This window comes from Drosophila serrata, unplaced genomic scaffold (genome assembly GCF_035046125.1).
Source record: "Drosophila serrata isolate PLE 108 unplaced genomic scaffold, ASM3504612v1 contig_382, whole genome shotgun sequence".
NCBI classification, from domain to species: domain Eukaryota; kingdom Metazoa; phylum Arthropoda; class Insecta; order Diptera; family Drosophilidae; genus Drosophila; species Drosophila serrata.
Genome location: NW_028257280.1, coordinates 8,725,318 through 8,744,461, shown reverse-complemented (window position 1 = coordinate 8,744,461; position 19,144 = coordinate 8,725,318). Strand labels below are relative to the sequence as shown.

The 19,144-nt window shown below is 42.5% G+C and overlaps 1 protein-coding gene across 11 annotated transcripts in view; it reads right to left on the bottom strand.

Annotated features, from left to right (window-relative positions):
- The window catches only part of LOC110184309 (extracellular serine/threonine protein CG31145), a 68,926-nt gene that overhangs the window by 7,346 nt on the left and 42,436 nt on the right, over positions 1 to 19,144 (bottom strand). For all 11 annotated transcript variants that reach the window (XM_086840979.1, XM_086840975.1, XM_086840980.1 and 8 more), the window contains 5 exons: positions 15,062 to 15,937; positions 9,874 to 10,152; positions 2,497 to 2,621; positions 1,476 to 1,554; positions 700 to 792 (listed from right to left, as the gene is read on the bottom strand). In XM_086840979.1, the coding sequence (XP_086697105.1) occupies positions 700 to 792; positions 1,476 to 1,554; positions 2,497 to 2,621; positions 9,874 to 10,152; positions 15,062 to 15,300 (815 nt within the window). In that variant the 5' untranslated portion in view covers positions 15,301 to 15,937. The remainder of the gene's footprint in view (positions 1 to 699; positions 793 to 1,475; positions 1,555 to 2,496; positions 2,622 to 9,873; positions 10,153 to 15,061; positions 15,938 to 19,144) is intronic.

Here is a 19,144-nt window from a genome sequence, read left to right as displayed (position 1 = left end):
GTGTGTGTTTGTTTGTGTTGTGAAGAGGATTATTGGGATTCTAATCGCAGAGGGTCAGGCATTCAAATTGGTCAAAAGTGTTATAAATTTGAATGCCGAATGTTGGGCCCTGGGACCCGGACAAATTGGTTAATTTGATTGCTTTGTCAAGCACATAAAAAAAAGAAGAAATCGTATAACTTTCAAAAAGGTCATAAATGTAAAATATATATACATTTTTTAAGCCTTTTTTTTACAGGGTAATGTAACCGCGAAGTCGGTCAAAAGAATGCCTGTTATTGGGTAGGCAATATTCTGAATATATTTTTAAATTAAATTCAGGTAATTCTTCAAACCAAAAACGCGGATAACACCATCGAACTCCAACTGAATGGCTGTGTTGTTCGTGTTTGCCTAATTGAATATTTCAAATTGATTTTGCCAGACATCATATACTATAGATATAAATATATATATATATATATATATATTCCCCATCTGTTTTTGTTGTTGCGGTGGAGGTGGAAATCCATGAAACGCTCACCATAAATATTTACGTATAATTGGAAATTAAATTAAAAATAAATAAAAGTATGCTGGACATTTACACGACGCCGCGTGCAGATTTAATTCAATCGAACGGAATTCGAATTCTTGTGCAGTTGAATGCCTCCGGTTGAATTTCAGCAGGTGAAAGAGACGCGACGACACGACACTCACCTGTCCAGGTGGAAGGCGGCAATCTCGGCGTTGTGGCGCTCATAGTCCGTGAAGTAGAAATGGTTGGGCAGCGTTTGCTGGTCCCTCGGAAACCTGCGGAAAGGTGATTGCAAATGCAACATAATGAAATGAGGAAAATGGGGGAAAATGGGCAAAAAAAAAATGAATAGAAACTGCGGGCTTCTGTCACCAGCTTAATGCATTTGCGTGGGCCACTTTGGAACTGGAGACGGAGAAGGTGGCAACCAGCATTGCTACGTGCCAGCTTAATTACTTACACGGCAGCACGAAAGGGAGTGCAATTTAAAAAAAATACATACATATATTTGAAAAATAAAAAACGCTTTCATTTAAATTGCAAATGAATGGCATTATAAGGACACTTTGCACTTTGCACCAGCTGCTTCTCCTCTGGCTTCTCCTCCTGGGATGGTGGGAAAACCAGCACATTGACCAAGCCAACGCGTTTAAATCTCATTAAAAAGTGCATGAATGTTTTAAATTCGCCAGCAGCTTGAAGTGCCACCACAAAACGGCAGCAATGGATGTGGAATTTCCATCGACAGGCCGCAGGAAAGTCAGCGAATAAAAAATGCGGAATTTTATTTACTCAGCTACGCGAAAAGTGTTGTCGACAAGTGGGCAAAAGTTGCATTCATTACGGCGAAAATCGGATGCGGATGCGTGGCCAGGACAAATGCATTAAGCGGTGACAGACTGCGAAATCTTCCTTGGACTCCCATCGATGGACAAAATAAAAATAAAACTCAACTTACCGCATCGGCTTCATTAAGGCCTTGATATCGTTGGGATACTCGATGATCAATTTCAGCTGGGTGCCGCCCTCCTTTTGCACTGCGAAAGACATAAGGGGAAATGAATGTAAATTAATCAGGCACTCGAAATTAATTGAAGCAAAAGCCGAATTCATGGAATTCGCACTCAAACGATCGCCGGCCGGTCTGGATTCCATAAACAAATTACACTCGACTAAATACCAATTAAAACGCATTCAAAGGGCCGGACTTTTGCGCAAAAAGAAGCACAGTTTTCACACAGATATGGCGTAAATGCAACCGCACAAAGGAGCCCGAAAAAACAAAAACCATCTTGGCCTGGTTTACGATTGTGAAGTGAAGTGCATAGTTTGATCATTTCACAAACGGACAAACAGACTGACCGTAAACGAAAATAAAACCAAATATCCAGCCGCACACAGACCGCATTTCATTAAAATTTATTTGAAAACGAACAAATGAAAACAAAAGGCAGGCAAAGGGTAAGGGAAATAGAGAGAGTGAGAGAGTTTAGGGCTAACCCAGTATTACTTATGAATTATGTCTTGAAAAGTTGGTCTAAATCCCAAGGCATGTATGTGTTGCGGAGAAGTTGCTTGTATACGCGGCGTATACGTGATAAATGCCAGCCCTACAAAAGCCAAAGTTGTTGCAATTATCCTGCCACAGTGTCATTGTTGCAACCCCATCTCCCCAACTGCCCCCGTTGCATCCACTAACTGCAAATGAGTTTTCTTTTCGTTGCTCGACGCTCGCGCGCGCTGTTAAAAGTTTATTATTAATAAATTATGAGTTTAATGAATGCGCTGGAAAAACTTTTGCAATGGAAATAGTTTCGAAGCGGCACCTCAATAATACCAGCCGCCAAGCTCTACATAATTGAGTTAAATGTGCAGCTGAGCCCGCAGGACACCAGGACCTGAGGCCGTGTACAACAAACTTGGCCCGGTATTTATGACTTTACAATCCCCACAATTGCAGCGGAAGCAGACTGTCTTACCAACATGCTGTATTGGCAGCTTGATCATGTCACGTAGCACCGCATCCACCAGAGTGTCCTGCTCGCCATACAGCTCCTTCTTCGTGATGCGCAATTGGAAGCGCTCCAAATTGCTGGCATTTGCACTGCAAAGAGATGGAAGTTCGGATACAGATATAGAGTCGCAGTCGCAAAAGGCAAAAAAAAGGGCAACAAAATGATAGAAATGTAAGTAAAAATCGAGCATCACAGCCATGAGCCAGCTGACGTTTGCAGGCTGCAAAAAAAAATAGGAAGGCCATAAGGACATTCCAGGTTGCTAGTAACTGCACTTGAAATAAAAATGGTCATTCAATATTTTTACAGAGTAAAGTGTTACTGCAAAGGTGGGATGAGCTTCAAGATGCGTAACTCCATGTGTGAGTTGGCTTCAGAGCTCTCTTGAAGTCGCTTTGAAAATCCAGAATGAAAATGGGTGATCTAACGCACCTTGTACCTTATAAGTCCTTTAATCTAAACATTTTCACTATCTAAGTAAGTCATATTATACTTATTATTATTATAATAACATTTTCTCTTATTTTGTATATTTTATTGAGAGATGAATTTGGTAAATGTGTATTTTAAATGTATTCTTACAGGTCAAAACATATACATTTATGGGCTTATATTCTCCAAGTGTACCAATGCCTCAAGGGTCTTTGGGGCTCCCTCATAAGTATGCTATGGCTTGGGGCTGCATATCAAGATTTCTCACATTGATTTGTCAAAGCAATGCCCCGCTTTCCTCTGCTCGGCTTTTTCCACCGCTGTCATGACAATTTGGTTTGCAAATGCCAAGACATCCGCCTTCTGCCCGAGCTGTTGCTCGAGCTGCTCTTGCACACATCAGCTGTAATCTTCGGTGGTCGATTTTCCCTGTTGCTGCCAGACACTGGCAATTGTCGGAAAATATCTTTTCCTCTCCGATTATGCTTTGGTCTCCCTTTGACATGTGCCGCTCACATGGCAAATGCTTTTGTCTTAAGCTCTTGCAGTTACGCTTTCGGATTCCGGATTTAGTCCAATTTGTGCTGGTTAAGCACTAAGAGTCCTGCCAGAATTTAAGCTGCAAAGTGCTCTCCTTTTGGCATTAGCTTTCCAGTTAGCCGTTTACATCGACCGATGCAATGCAAGCAGCAAATGACAGTTTATTCCGCCAGCAGTCGTGACAAATTGAAATGCAAAATTCTATACGGGGAATCCTAGATGCCACGTCGCTGTTGGTCAGTCGGAAAAGTGAGGAATGAGCAGCAATGTCTGCTCCATTGTGCACCGAGTTTATCACGATAATGAAGTCATATCCGTTTCTACCCCCATGGCAGCTCTCAATGGCATCTACATAACTCATTGTCCTTCGAGGACGAGAGACGGCTACCACTCCTACTCCTGTTCCTGCTCAGTCATAATTTGCCCGCTGACGTCTGTTATACTTCAACGCTTAACGCTTTTTATGCTGCCTAGCTCCTCCGGATTGCCCTCTGCCACAACCCCTTCTGGCTGCCATTGCCTTTGCCTTTGCCTTGGCCCTTTGTGCGCAGGAAGGAAACAAATGTCTGGCAGCCAGCCTTCCTTGTGCCCCGAATGACTTTCAATATTTCAGCGTTTTATGGAAACGGTGACAACTTCCTGCCCGAGCTTAGTCCAACCCCTTTCCTTCCTCCGTCCGGTTGTCCTTTCGTCCTTCTGCCCGCCTGACAGCTAAATTTAAAGTGCCGGCATAAGAGTGCTCACAAACCAGGCGACAATTGTCATGAGCCGTGATGGCGACCGCAGGCCAAATGAAGGGCCAAAACACTTGACGAGGGTTCAAGTCAGAATCACGTGCTACTTGGTAGTTCCATGGAAAAATTTCGCCTTATCAGGACTCCAAGTCAGCAGGTTCGAAATCGAATCAGACACCTAAGGAAACCTAAACATACACAAACTTGAAATTGTTTCGTTTTGATTGGCTATTTTTATAAGTCAGTAACAGTAAGCAAAATTCTATAAATTTATTTTTAGAATACTTCTGAGTGCATATTTATTACCCCTTTTATAAGAACGTATATAAGACACCAGAAAAGCTAATATCTTGAGCATAATCTTTTTCTATCCCCTCACGTTTTGATTCCCTAAATATTCCCTTGAAGAGGCTAAAGGAACAAAGGAGCTATGTAAAGCAAAGTCAAATTTGTGCTCATGTTTCATTTGTCAACTGCGGTGTGGCAACAGAATCCGCAGCAGCAGCAACAGCAGCAGCAGCAGCAGCAGCAACAGCAGTAGCAGCAGCAACAGCAGCAGCAACAGCAGCAGCAGCAGCAGCAGGAGCTGCGTAATTGATGAAGCCCGATTTGGACATTGACTAAGCACTGGCCGCTGTCCACAGTGGCTATATATTGTGTGTTTCTGCGGTTAGCAACGGCTTGTGTACAGTGGACCCCAGTTACAAGGAATCAATGCCAAGGAGTGTAAAATCATCACCTTTAAAAATGGCTTTGTATTGACATTATTTGAATTCAAAAAGAAAGCGACATATACTACAAATAATATAACGAAGAATTCTCCATGGTAATTAAGCTTTAAGATGTATTTCACATAAATCAATAATGCTTTGAAATTAAGCTTTAATCGAAAGAAAATATGTAATGCTGAGATTGTGCGCAACCTTCGGTGACAATCTAATTGAGTTCGCCCTGTGTTCGTGGCTTGTAAATGCCCCTCCAAATCGCTTTGGCCAGCTGTTGCACTTTTTGGGTTAACAGGGAAGCACACTAGGAGACAGCAGCAAAAAAAAGACCACCAGTCGAACGGAATTCAAATCCCTTTAGTAATTGAGTCACGTAAATCAGTTGCAGCGGCCGCCAGTCAACAAAGCCAGAAATCGCATTACAAGAGAAAGTGAAGGCGATGTGTAAAACCGGAGAGGGGGATGGGATGGGATGGGAAGGTATGCCTCTGTAGGGGGGTATAAATAGGGAAATGCGGAAAATGCTGGGCGGCAGGGGCTGTGACGTGGCACGCCAAAAGCGCACGTGACACGTGGCCCAGGACACACACACACTGGCACACATGGCGGCTAACAAACGCTGACAACCGCAGTGACAGCCAACCACCGCTCGAGCTCTAGCTGCCTGCCCCACCTACAACCTGCCGCCCCCTTAAGGCCCAACCCCACTACACCCAACGACCAACCCCCTCCCCACAAATGTAGCCCCATGGTCTAAGCCCGCGCAAAACTTTGTTATGCAAAGCGTTGACAACTCAACGACGTTGACAACAGCGTACCGCAGCAAAAACAGAAACGATGAAAAACAAAATAATTGAAAAAGAGATTTTCATATAATTGGTAGCAGCACAGATCCCAAGCCCCACCACCACCCTTCAACCCACAATCCCTTCCAGCTGCCCCAACACGTTGCACGTTCCTGGCGGTTACTTGCGTCAAAAGTTTACTTTGAGTTATGTTTAGCGGAAATTAAATTTATTTATGTCAGCGACGGCGGGACGGCAGGCAAAAGCTCCTTTGAATGACGCTCACTAATCAGCTTAATTGCGCTCGGTTTGACGATTTGACAGGACAAAACGGGGCCAGGGGCAGGGCAGGACTCAGTCGAAGTCCTGCGCTTCCAGTCCAATGTCCTTGGGCCAACAGAATTGCGGCCAGGAATAAAAACCTTGCTTACCGCTTGAAATTCTTTTACAGAATCGCACTTAATGTAAACATGAAAAGATGCAAAAGGATACTGTAAAGCAGGGGCTTTTGTATACTGTAATCTTCATCCCGGAACACTTATTCTTAATTTATGTAATAAGGAAAGCAAAAAAAAAAGAGAGTTACAAAATTATTACATGAATTTGTAATAGTTATATAAATTATAGTAATGCTATTTGAATGAAAGTGTAAACAAAGGTGTGATTTAAGTTTATGTTTAAAATATTACCTCTGAGCTAAGGCTTTTAAACCCTTCAATTTCCTGAAGTATTTTAATTGATTGAAATGGCTTACTTTTGAGGTAAACGTAAGGAACATGATACTTCAAGACCCAAACCCAACTTTTACGCTTCGATAAGAATTACTAATTAATGGAATATTAAATTTCAATTGCCACAGGATTGGCGCTGCTCAACCTGTGCAGAAATTCCGCGTACGAGGCAAACTTTGTGCCTCGGGGTTATGACTGGCTTTCACTTGTGGTTCCCGCTGCTATTGTTCCCTGAGCTGGAGCTGGAGCTGCTCCTGGTCCTGCTCCTGGTCCTGGTACTGGTATTATCCTGCCCCAGCCCAAGTGGGTACTATAATAACAGCTGTCAGCCGGCATGTCCTGGCCTTTGCTTAAGCCTGCCAGTCTTTCGGCCTGCCCGCCTCACCATTTCCCCCATCATCCTGGCAGCCCGGCAGCCCGCAATTATTTCGCCATAAGAAAATGTCAGTAAAGTTTCCCTTCTTACCCATTTTCCCCGGGCAGCTGCGACCACGGAGCCGCAAAAGTGCTGCTTAGATGGAGACGAGTAAAAACTTTGTGCGTGTGAAATTTTGCGGCCGCCAAGACCAACGAGGAGGAGGAGCCATCCTCCAGATGGACGGACCCGGACCCGGACTGCAAGCACGGACACTTTTGAGCCGAGTTCGCGGCGGGGGGAGAGCGGCGAAAAAGTGAAATTAAACTTATATTGTAGCCGGGTCTCTGAAACTTCAGCGGCAAGAGCGCGAACATTAAAACCAATGACAGCAAACCAACTGCAGCTGGGATCTGAGAAAACCAAACCCGGGAAAATCCGATGGGAAGTGGAAACTTCGCCGGGATGTCAGCAAGCTCTCGGAGTTTTACACACTCGTCGACATTGAGCATAGTCTTTTATTACTAAGCGCACTCTCCGATTCCCATTTCCCCATTTTCCCAGATCCACCGGAACACTTGAATAATTTCCTAGAGACATAATATTAAAGATTTAGGAGATGAGTTAAAGTAAATTTTCTATCTATACTTTAAGTGATTTATTAAAGACATAAATTAAAATGTGGATGTATTTATTACTCAGAAACGTGTCGATAGATTTTATCTATATAATACTTTTCTATATTTCTATTAAATACATCCTTGTAAAAGCTAGAGCAAACCCAATAAAACCTTTCCTAATTTTGTGATATTAAAACTTCTTTGAGTGCATTTTCTTTTTCCCAGATTCGTTGGCATTCTCATTCTGACCGACAGCTGCTTAAACTTCTTGTGTTTCTCCTTTTTAAGCTGGGTGTAATTCGCTCGAAATAAGATTTCTGTCGCCGCCTGAGCGCGGTCGCAATTGCAGGCTAATTAAAAATTTGTCATACTAATTAAACGCAAGCCGTTGGAGGACAGTGTCGCGACCCTGGGATTTTTGGCTGAATCAGCAAAACTTTGGCCGTAATTATATAGCCAGGCTAATGTCGGACAGGCTTTTGTAGTCACCGCTCGTTGCACCTGACTCCTCAGCAGCCGTTGGCAATATCTCATCTGGTAATTTTAGGCGCATTTGCATTTTGTCACATATATTTTTTCAGCATTTTCCAGCATTTTCCAGCCATCCTTAGGTCCTTGGATTCTTTGGGCTGCCAAGTTGCATACTGTGCGGGGGGTTTGGGCCAAAAAAGTGCTGAGTAAACCGCAGGTGAAGGCGGAGTGATGGTTGGGCTGTTAGATAAAAGACATTGTCGAGCATGTAGGGACTGAATTTTAATGAGATATAGCCGACGACAGGCGACAGGAGACAGAATGTAGAAGCCTCAGCATCTGGGCTCTGACGTGATCCTATTTCAGCCAACACACAGATCTTGATAGGCTTTTTTTTAGGTAGAATCAACAAGAGGATAAAGGGAATTTCATATGCAGTTGAAACGGGGAAACTATCTAACTTTAAATTCATTTAATTATCATATTTCTATATATAAACAATAAAAAATCATCATATTTATGGTAAGCTACTCCATTTACTTCCTTAAAATTTAAGACTGGAAGACGCTTGACAACACTTGTGAAAAATTAGCACTCCACCTGCAAGAGCATCCCGACTTCTTGATGCATTTTCCTGTGTAATCCCTCTTTTTTTACTTTGCACATTTACTGGCAGCAATTTCGCTTGTTAATGAAATTTGCATTTTCCTACGTGCGACACACACCAGCACCAAAAAAAAAAAAAAGAAGTAGCTAACTTTCCGGCTGGGGTTTTTCGGTGATGTGCTATAAATTAGAAAATCAAGCATTTTATGCTAATGCCAACGCCCACACTTAGCCAACTCAGACAACAGACCAACAGGCAGTCCCTTTAGCCCAACACACTGGCACACCCACCTCGGCCGAAACAACAACTTGAGTTTGACAAGTTTTTGCGACTTTGCATTTTCCCCCGTTTTCGATTTTTCCCCACTTTGGTGCTGAACCAATTTTTGTGCAACTTCAGCTGGGACAATGTTCGCCAACTAGTGAAGCAAATGAAATTACTCATACGCTACGTATTCAATTTTGATAAAAACTGCCAAAACGATTTCGAGTGAACAGAAGCTTTCCCCCGCCGAGGGGTGTGTCTGTTCATTGTAAAAGCAAACGAAAAACGCTAGTAGGGAGGAGTGCCGCCAAAAGGATGGGGAAGGGAAAATACGGAAATGGGAAAGATGGGAGCCAAGGATGCCGGAGGAGAAAACTAAGCTGTTTACCGAGCAAAGAAAATCAAATGAAAACTCGACGAAATAAATTTCATTGCTGCCTCAAGTGTGCGGGGAAGAACCTCGAAACCAACAAGGGGAAGATTCCACCCAAAACGGTAACGGAGATAAGCGTTGGGTGCTGCAAATCCACATTGATTTCTTTATTGCACTTTTATTTGATTGTGCTCGCACGAAATTACGCATACGCCGCGTTGAGACAAGGCAAAACTCTCATCAGTGTTATCGGCAGGGAAGGAAGGGTCCTCATCCGACAGAAAAAAAAACAAAAAACCAAGTTGCCTGAGGCAACAACAATCAGGCAACACTTTTACCAGCGACAGATAGAGACATGCACATAAAGATCTGGGCTTCAAGGGATGAGGGTGGTTAAATGTCTAAAACGTAAATGTGTCACGTAAATGGAGCGTAAATTTCAATAAAAATCATTTCAATTCCGTTGAAGCCCGAAAAGTGCTGTAACTGCCTTATACTTCTCCTCTCCTCCGTCGCTTCGACCAGTTTCCTTTCCACTTTCAGTTGGCAGTAAAGCCCCCCGTTCTACTATCAATTACCACGTACCCGGGCAAAAGTGGCACCGGGCCTCAGGTAGAAAAACTGTAAGCATTATGTCCTTCCGCCCAGGGGAAATTGAATTTTTTTTTCCTCTGTAGCTCCTGGTTTTTATGCACCACACTCACCTGGCCTTGCGATGTAGCATCTCGGCTAGCGTGGGATTGTCCCGTCCCACATCCGGCGCGTTGTCCACAATCACATGCGAGTACTCGTCGCTGAGCAGGTGCTTCTGCAGATCCGCATAACGATCGTGTGGGGTGGGCTTCCGGGTGGAGATGCTAGCGCCTGTTCCGGGTCCGGCAGCACCACCGGAGGCTCCGGCTGCCGCCTCCTGGCCACTGGTTGCCCCACCGCTCTGACTTGCCGCCGCCTGTGTGGATGCCTCCTTCGAGCCGGATGAGTTGCTTGAATAAAAAGGGAAAAGTAGTTTAGCCGTGTTAAAAGGAGCTGCATGAAAGTGAGTTTGCGAAAGAAACGCCATAATTAGCGGGCACCCGAGGGTCGCCGAGGGTCGGGAGCACTTGACAATGGGTGGGGCACTCCTTGCTAATTGCAACTGCCAAGAGCCCGACTGCCTTTTAGTGGCAGCCATCGAGCAGTCGGAGGAGCTGGAGCAACTAAGTGCGCCCTGGCCAGGCTCCTAAAGACACGCACTTGCACTTCCAGGTGAGCTACGAAACTTTGTCAGCCCGAGTTTTTAGTTGCGTTTATCTAAGACGAGCTCGAACAAACCAACCACCCTCAGAACCATTCACAAAACTCAGACACACACACAACACATGGGACTCTTCACTTGACTGCAATAAACTGGAATTGCAGGTACTTCAACGAGGCCCAACCACTTTCCACATCAGGCTGAACAGTGGTCAAAATGGTTGGGAAAGCCAGGAAAAATATCCTTCAGCTTTTAGTTACTTGCTTAGTTCATGTTAAGCAAAGATACTTAGTATCAGAGATTCAAATCAAAGTACAACGTTTCCCTAAAAAGTTATGCTTCTTTCCCTTCCATAACTAAAATCAAAGTTTACTTTACAATTCCCTAAACATTTTTGTATCTAAATATATACCCTATTTTAGTATGAAAATCCCCTATGACTAACCACTGTTTGTGTGTGCTGGTAATCAGCTGCCGTTTAGACAGCGCCTGCTTCAGACAAAAAGAGTGCTTGAAAAATGAATTAAAGTTTCAGAATTTGTTGCATCCATTTTGCTAGCCTTGACTCTTGGCAGCGCTTAGCGAAATGCTTGAGTTATAACCAAGCCTGGCCCCTCCGGCTCGTTAGCATGCAGAGGTCCTGGTCGTGAGATCCTTGTAGCCAGTGCGAAGGAGACCGGAATTATGTGGCAGTTGTGTGACCATTAAGCCAAATGACATCTCTTCAGCCGGCTGCAAGCTGCACATCATTAGACCCAAATCTCAAACATTTCAGATTTCTCGGTAAATTGTCGTTTTTATACATTTCTTTTTTTTTTAATTGTTGCAAAAGTTGTGAAATCTCTATGGAATCTAGACCAGCTGCCCCGTTGTTCCTACCCAACTCCCACCTTGTCTTATCCGTCAGTCAGACAGGTGTGCACATGTGCCTGAGAATGCAAAAACTTTTTCAATTAACAGTTGCCAGCCGACGTCTGAGCCAAGACAGCAAGATAGGAGGCCAAGAGACAAGAATGGTAAGATGGCAAGATGGGTGAATGCCTGAATACCTGAGAAGCTGTCAACATACCGCCCAAGGGGCTAAAGGATGAGACAATATATGTATGTGTGACAGCAAAGCCGCTTTCACCTCGCTCGCGGGGCTTATTAAGAATTTTGCGCTCTAACGCAGATTTCACGCGTTTTATTGGCAGCCGCATAATGCCACTTTATGGGCTAATAAGTATTTAAATCTTCATTTGTGCTAAGAGAAACGAACAAGGAGCATGGAGCAGCACTTGCTGGAAGTATCCTTGCTTTGTTCCCTTATTTATGACGCTCGTTCAAAATTGATTCTGCCCTAAATATGTGTGTGTACTGAAAGGACAGTGTTGTTCTCGTTACCGGTGATCGATGTGGCGTGCACTTAATTACACTTCCGCGAAACTTTGCTCATTAAAGTGTCACGTGGTGCGCGTAACGCTGCCCACATAAGCTGCCCCATGTGCTGCGGTTAATTAACCAGTCAACTGCAACTGTAATGGCACCTGCAACAAGGATAACAGCAACAACAAAGCGGCCACAGGATCATAGTTCGAAGTTTATGCAAGTCGTAAACGATGACACTGGTACAGAGTTAGTTGTGACATTCGGTTAATGAAAGTACTTGACAAGGGCTCTAATGGGATTTCTGTTAAGTATTTCCTAAGGCCATAACACCTTATTTTTCTTGCTTCTTAAATAAATGCAGTAAAAATACCTGTTATATTTAAATTTTTAACTAAAAGGAATACGTTTTGATAATTCGGAATACAACCTTTACGAATATATTGTAACTGTCAAGTATTCCTTAAAACAAATGCTATTTCTTAATAAGACTACAAAAGGTATCTTAGAAAATCCCTTTCAACCGATTTCAATTCAATTTAAAAAGGATTACAAACTCCCTGCCAAGAAAATACGATAAAATCCAGATTGATAACAGCCCAAAAATGCGAATCATCACGGAAAATGAGTTTTCCTTGAGATTCTTGGGAACATTTGCAGCTTTGCCAAGTACACTGCCACCAGTTTTCAGTTTTTTTTAATGAAATAATTAAAAAATTATAAGGCGCAGCAGGAGGAGACAAGACAGGAAATCGAGGGAGCTGTGATGGGTGGGTGTCGTCCTCCTTCTACGCCCAAGATGGAGGAGGAAGGCAGGCAAACATTTGATGCTTAAATAGAATTTATTACGCTTCACAGCCGCGTTGCACGACTCAGTGCATGGAGGCATCATAATTTTGCATTTGCCAGGGCGCATAAGTAGATAGCTGGAGCCTTGGAGGGAGCCTTGGAGGGATGCCATCCCTCAGACGCAGCAAATGCGGGAAAAGCAGTTTCCGAAGGCATTCATTTTACGGGCGGTGGCAGGCGGCTTATGAATTAATTAAATATTTACTGGCTAAACATTGGCGTTTTATGTTCCCGGGAATGGAAAGGAACCGAACTGAAACGAAACGTAGGGGTAGCGGTTGTAGGGATGCGGATAGGTCCAGGCTCGTTTACTGCACCTGAGAGTTGGTCCTGCCCACCTGGAGGGATGGTCTTAACAGTTTCCCTTGCGCCTTGCTGCGTCATTTTGATGTTTTATTACTCGGCTTCCGCCAGCCGCAGCGAAATGGCGGACGACACCCCACCAACCACCACCCACCACCCACACCCAATTTCACCCACTTACCACACGCAACGCAAAAAAAAATGAAGTATACAAAGGTAAAGCGACTTGCTCTGTAGATATTCTATGGCACCCGGCATTAACCCGGCTCTTGTTCCTGTTCCTGTTCCTGCTTCGGCTTCAGCTTCGGCTTCGGCTTCTTCTTCCTGCTCCTTCTGGCAGGCTCCTTGTTGTAGTTTTCCAAGAAGTTCGCCCTGGCCCGGGGTTTATGTTTTGTAGCAAATTACGTTTTAATGCCGGGGCCAACCAAGTTTTATTGCAACTTTTGTTGCATTTCTGCTAAATTGAATTATGTACACTGCCGTGTTCAGTCGCCAGAGGGGGATGGTAATCGGTATGGGGTTGTTTTTTGATGTCCAGGGGGGGGGGGTGCTTGCCCCAAGTCAATGGCCCGACCCCGTTTGCGATTTGTGCATAATTTTTAATCCCTCGGAATGGCCAGAGGTTACCTTCTTGGTTTGAGTTTGTAATACTTAATTTCAACACGCTTTCGTTGGCTTTGTTGGGAATCTCCAGAGGAAAAACAGCTATATTGTTTATGATTATACGGATTTACTAACTTTTTTTATACCCCTTGCGGGGTATTATAATTTTCAGTTGGAAATTCGAAAACGCAGTGAAGTAATCATTTCCGACCCTATAAATCATATATATTCTTGATCAACATGATCAGCCAAATCGATCTAGCTATGTCTGGCAGAATAATTTTTTTCCAATTGTTTGCAAATTTTATATGGGGTTACATCGTTAAAATTGTCAACAATTTGATAAACATTTTACATTTTTTACATTTTAAATTTAGTATGCAGATTTATTACCCAAATAAAAACTAAGATAGGAAAGCTTTCCGAATTGAATTTAGTAAATATTTGGCGAAGTTATGATAAATTTTCATCATCAAATTTTTAACAATTTTTGACTTCCCGAAGGTACCTTTCCTTCCTATTATGTATGTTAAGTTATTACGATGCCCCACTCCGATATTATTTCATACATTTTAATCAATGCTTTCATTTATAATTCCGAGCTGCAGATGAAGAAGCCAATGACAAAACCGGATCTGAAAGTTCTCTGAAAATGCGCCCTTAAGCTGCAACAAATATTACTCATACGCCGTGTTGCACCATTCAAAGAACGCGAATTCGATTTTATAATTCAATTACAGACTGAAAGGATGTATAGACTTTGACTTCGCGAAGTTAGTTTCCTTTCTTGTTAATATCTTATGTAATTACGATACTTATGCAGGCTGTGGGGTAAAATTTAATCAATTTTATTTTTATACCCATGCAGAGAATTATAATTGCAGTCAGAAGCTTATAAAGCAGTGAAGGAGTCATTTCCGACCCCATAAATCATATATATTCTTGATCAGCATAAACAGCCGAATCGCTCTAGCTATGTCTGGCAGAAAAAAATGTTTTTCAATTTTTTTCAAATTTTATACGGGGTTAAAATAATTAAAATTGTCAGAAAATTTAACAAGAAAATTTAAATTTTTTAAATTTTAAATTAAGTATGTAAGATTATTAGCCTAATAAAAACTAATATTGCACAGCTTTCCGAATGGAAATTAATGCATTTTTGGCTGAGTTATGATCGATATAGTTTCGGCTTCCTGATCCAATATTAAGCTGCTTCGGCTACTCCAAAACAAGCTTCCTTTCTAGTTTAGAGCTTCCTTTGCTTTACTTCTTATTTAAAATATTAAAAACTAAAAAGCTAATGCAAAGATTAGGTCTTGATTACTAAGGGTTCCCTTTTAAATAAAAGGAAGCGTCACACTCGCCCATTAATTTTATGGAAATCAGTTACTAAAATAATGCCCGAACTTCCAGAAATAGTTACTTCCTCTTGACCCTTTGTCACAGTCTGAATCCAAACCAAACCCTTTAGAAATCGAGCATCATTGATTAATGGCAGGATTTTGGTAATATATATTTTGGCACGAATGCAAACTTACCTCTTTTGCAGGAATTTGCGCTTGAACTCGTGCAACATTCCACCTCCGCCGCCAGCTCCCGTGGCATCGTAATCATTGCCCAGCCGTATCTTCTGGTGCTGTTGCTGCAACAGATGGCGATTGGCCACTCCAAAGTCCATCTGTACGTCCACGATGAGAAGCAGGGTGAGCAGGACCAAGGTGGCGCCCAGGCTGATGACCAGGCGCTCCTTTAGCTTCATGGTACGCAGGACAGCCATGATTGGATTATTGTTGCAGCTGATGCTGCTGCTGCTGTCTACTGCGGAGTGATTGCTACCACTAAGTGATAATGTTGCTGCTGCTGCTGCAGCAGTCTCCAAGGAGTTCTTCCTGTTGCTGGCTCCAAAGCTACGCAGTCTGGTCAGCCAGCCAAGATTTTTTCCAGAGCCACCTGCAGCTGACTTATCGGTGGTGGTGATTCTAGCAGCCTCAGAGGTGGTATTTCCTCCGGATTTGGTGGCGTTGCTGCTGCGCACAATGCGACGCCTGATGACAATACGCTTTCGCGGTGCTGCCTCCTCGTCCTCCGGCTCCGAGTCGGGATATACCACACGATCTGGCTCTAGATCCCTTCTAGGTTCTGGTTCTGGGTCAGGGTACTCCTGCTCAGCCGGTTCCCCAGCCTCAAGTGAATAGAAACCTCCAACTGATTGGCTCCAAGAATTGGCTACGCCTATTTGTTCAGCTGATAGCTGATTGGCATAGGGGCTATTGTAAGCGTTGATATCAGTGATATGCCCTTGTTGCTCCTCCTCCTCCTCCTGTTGCTGTTGCTGCTGCTGCAATTGCTGGCGGTATCGGAAACGCTGCAGGCGTTCTGCCAGCGGCGTTGACTGCGCCGCCGCCGGTCGATAACTGCAAAAAAAAATAAAAACATTAAAAAAAGAAAAGGAAAATTTCATTAAAAACCAATGAAAATTCAAGGGTGGAGGTTAGTGCGATATGGTCTCCTATTGATAGGCAATCACAATTCAACTATAATTTTATAATTTCAAAGGCACTGGAAGAAAAAGCTAGCACGAGGACTATATATACATACAATCTCAAATGGAAAATTAATATAAATCATATTTTTATTCATTTATTTAAAATAGTTTCATATATTCTCCATGCTCGATGAATATCCATAAAAATATCAATATACACAACTGTAAACTTTAATTGATTGAATTTATGTTTATTGCTGTTTACTAAAATTTTAAATCTATGATAACGCTCAAAATAATGTGTTCGGAAATGGTTCGCTAATTAAAAAGCTAAAAGCCTAAAAAACTGCAGTCAAGGTTCATTTATATTTTCACAAACATGAATTAATATAACATCAAGTATTGATTTTTAATTAGTTAAACATTATCAGAATTTTTTCCTTTTTTATATTGAATGCAATTTTATTTTTCAAGGTTCGAGTGGTTTAATAAAATGCCAATTAATATAAATGTTGTTTTTTCTGCTAAACTAATTTCGCAATTGACTGCTCATTTTAGTAGCGAACTCCACACTCTTCTCGATCTCGCTTGGCTAACCATAACAAGCCTCGAAAATGTGAGCCTTTGGGACGCTTTTTTAGTTTGTATTTTGTGTCTGGGTTATTCATAAAGCGGCGTCGGCAGCGGCGTCACGGCATCCGCCATTTTGACTGGCACCGGAAATGCGACAGCAGCCATTTCTTTTTTTATTTTGTAAGCCAGCCACTGTTATCGCTGCCAATGTTTCTGTTTTCTGTTGCTGTCGCTGTTGCTGTTGCTATTGCTGGTGCCATCAAGTTGCCCCGTCGTAGTCCTATTTTATTGTCTCCATTTTTATTGTTCATGTTTTTGCTGGGCCACGTTGCATGAAGCATATTTTTCATGCAGCTCGTTGCGAGTTTGTTTCGAGTCCCGTCCAGTCGGAATTTGAATTGTGACTGTAACAGGAAGAGCTGGTCGGTGGAATAGGATCTGGCAAAAGGGCTAGGGCTAGTTACTGGGAATCGGACCTGCAAAGTGGCCGTTGTCGGTTAACGAAGCTTGTTGCTGCCACTGCTGTTGCAGATTCAACACCGCTCAACGACGACCAAAAATTGTGGGCGAAATGTTGATTTGCCCCTGGCAACGCTGGCCGTAACTGCATTAAATGTGGCCAAAATAAACGAGACTGCGTCCATGTCTGTATAAGCTGCAAATTGAATGCAATACCCTTTGATTGACGGCCCTTTACCGACATATATACTCTGCTGTGCTATGCTATGCTATGCTGACGTAACCCAACTTGCAAATTAAACGTCAAATTCTACAGTTGGTAGGCAAAAATTGCTGATTACGAGATCCGGGCTGATAGGAATAAAATGACAGAGCCAAACAAAGGCAGCCGAAAATGTCTGAGAAGGAGCCATGTCAATCAAATCACATATCAATGCCAATTTTCTATGCTGGCTCCAGTGGGGAAGGAATGGAAAAGGGCATATGGGCCCAGGGAATCCCCGACAATTGCTCATATCCATGACGAGATGATTTGACAGTCGCAGGCGTGGCCAAGAAGGGGTTAAACGCAGACATGGGCGGAGTGTGTGTAGGACACACAAGGAGCTCAGGAGCTAAAGAGACACCCAGCCTGTGCGACACAATGGCATCTCTCGCGTTGGCAACATCAATGGGCAGTCAAATGCAAAGCACATACGTAATCCGGACGAGGGGAAGGAACATCGAGGTGGTGGAAAAGCGTCACACACACACACACACACGCGCCTTTTCCCTATCATTTTCCGGTGAGGGAAGCGATAAGCACTGGATGACATGGCAAGTGAAGTCAACAGCAATTGCTGTCGTCGCAGTTTGTTGTTGCTGTTGCTTGATAAAACTGCTGCGTTGCATTAAATTAAACTCATGCGGTGTATTTAAACGCCGCATCGTCGATGGCCTGGGTCTGAAGTCAACTAAGAGAGACGGGCAACAGTAACACCAACAACAACAGTAACACCAACAACATCAGCAACACCAACAGCAACACCAACAACATCAGCAACACCAACAACAACAGCAACACCAACAGCAACACCAACAGCAACACCAACAGCAACACCAACATCAGCGGCATCGTTTTAATGCAATTGCTGACAACAGCAACATCAGCAGCGGCCCCCGTGAGTGACAGCAATTTCCTTTCCAATTTGCGCTTTGTTTTTATTAATCAGACATTTACCAGGGACCCGGCAATAAAATAAAGAAAGCAAAAAATGGGAACGAGATGTACTCAAATGAGCTTGGGTGCAAAAGTGCAAAATAATTTAATGCAGTTCCCGCACTTGGTTTTTGAAAAGGGAAAACTGAAGTATTCACTTATCTGTTAATATGCAAATATTTTGCACAGCTTAAATCTAAACTATTTTCCATAAAGAAAACTTGAAACTTAATAGTATTTACCTGTCATCAATATGCAAATATTCCAGAAGGTTAAAAGTACTTTAATCATTTTCATAGTTGTTGTGTATGGAAATCTGTGTATCTTACATTTTTTATTCTTTACCAAAAATCGATTATATAAAACATAAAAGTTCTCTTGTCAAAAAACTAATTTCATGATGAAAGATTATCAGACAAGTAATTTCTAAACCCTTAAACAAAAGTACTAACAAATTGAAAATATGCATAAACAATCTATATTTTTATTACATTTTGTTGTGTTGTTTATAAAACTATATTTTGGTTTTGTGACATGTTAATGCCATGCCTAAAATTGATGTGATTTTAATTGGTTTCGGACTATTTTCTCAGGAAACAGATCGCTCTTTATATTTATATTTTCACCTTTTTCTTTTTTTGTGTAAACAAACTGTTGGCTTTTTACCATGAATCTGAATAATTTGCATGCTCATTGTAGTATTTATTGCATATTCATTTGATTTGCACAATTCCAGATATTTGATTCTGCTAAAAACATTAATTGACATAATTGCTGAAGAAACTGATTGACTTGATGACTTTACCAAGTATGTTTAGGACCATTAAATCAAACAATTAAATATATTAATACGAAATTGGGTCATTCTTAACTCAACTAGGTTATCGCCACCGGTTTGCCTTCCCC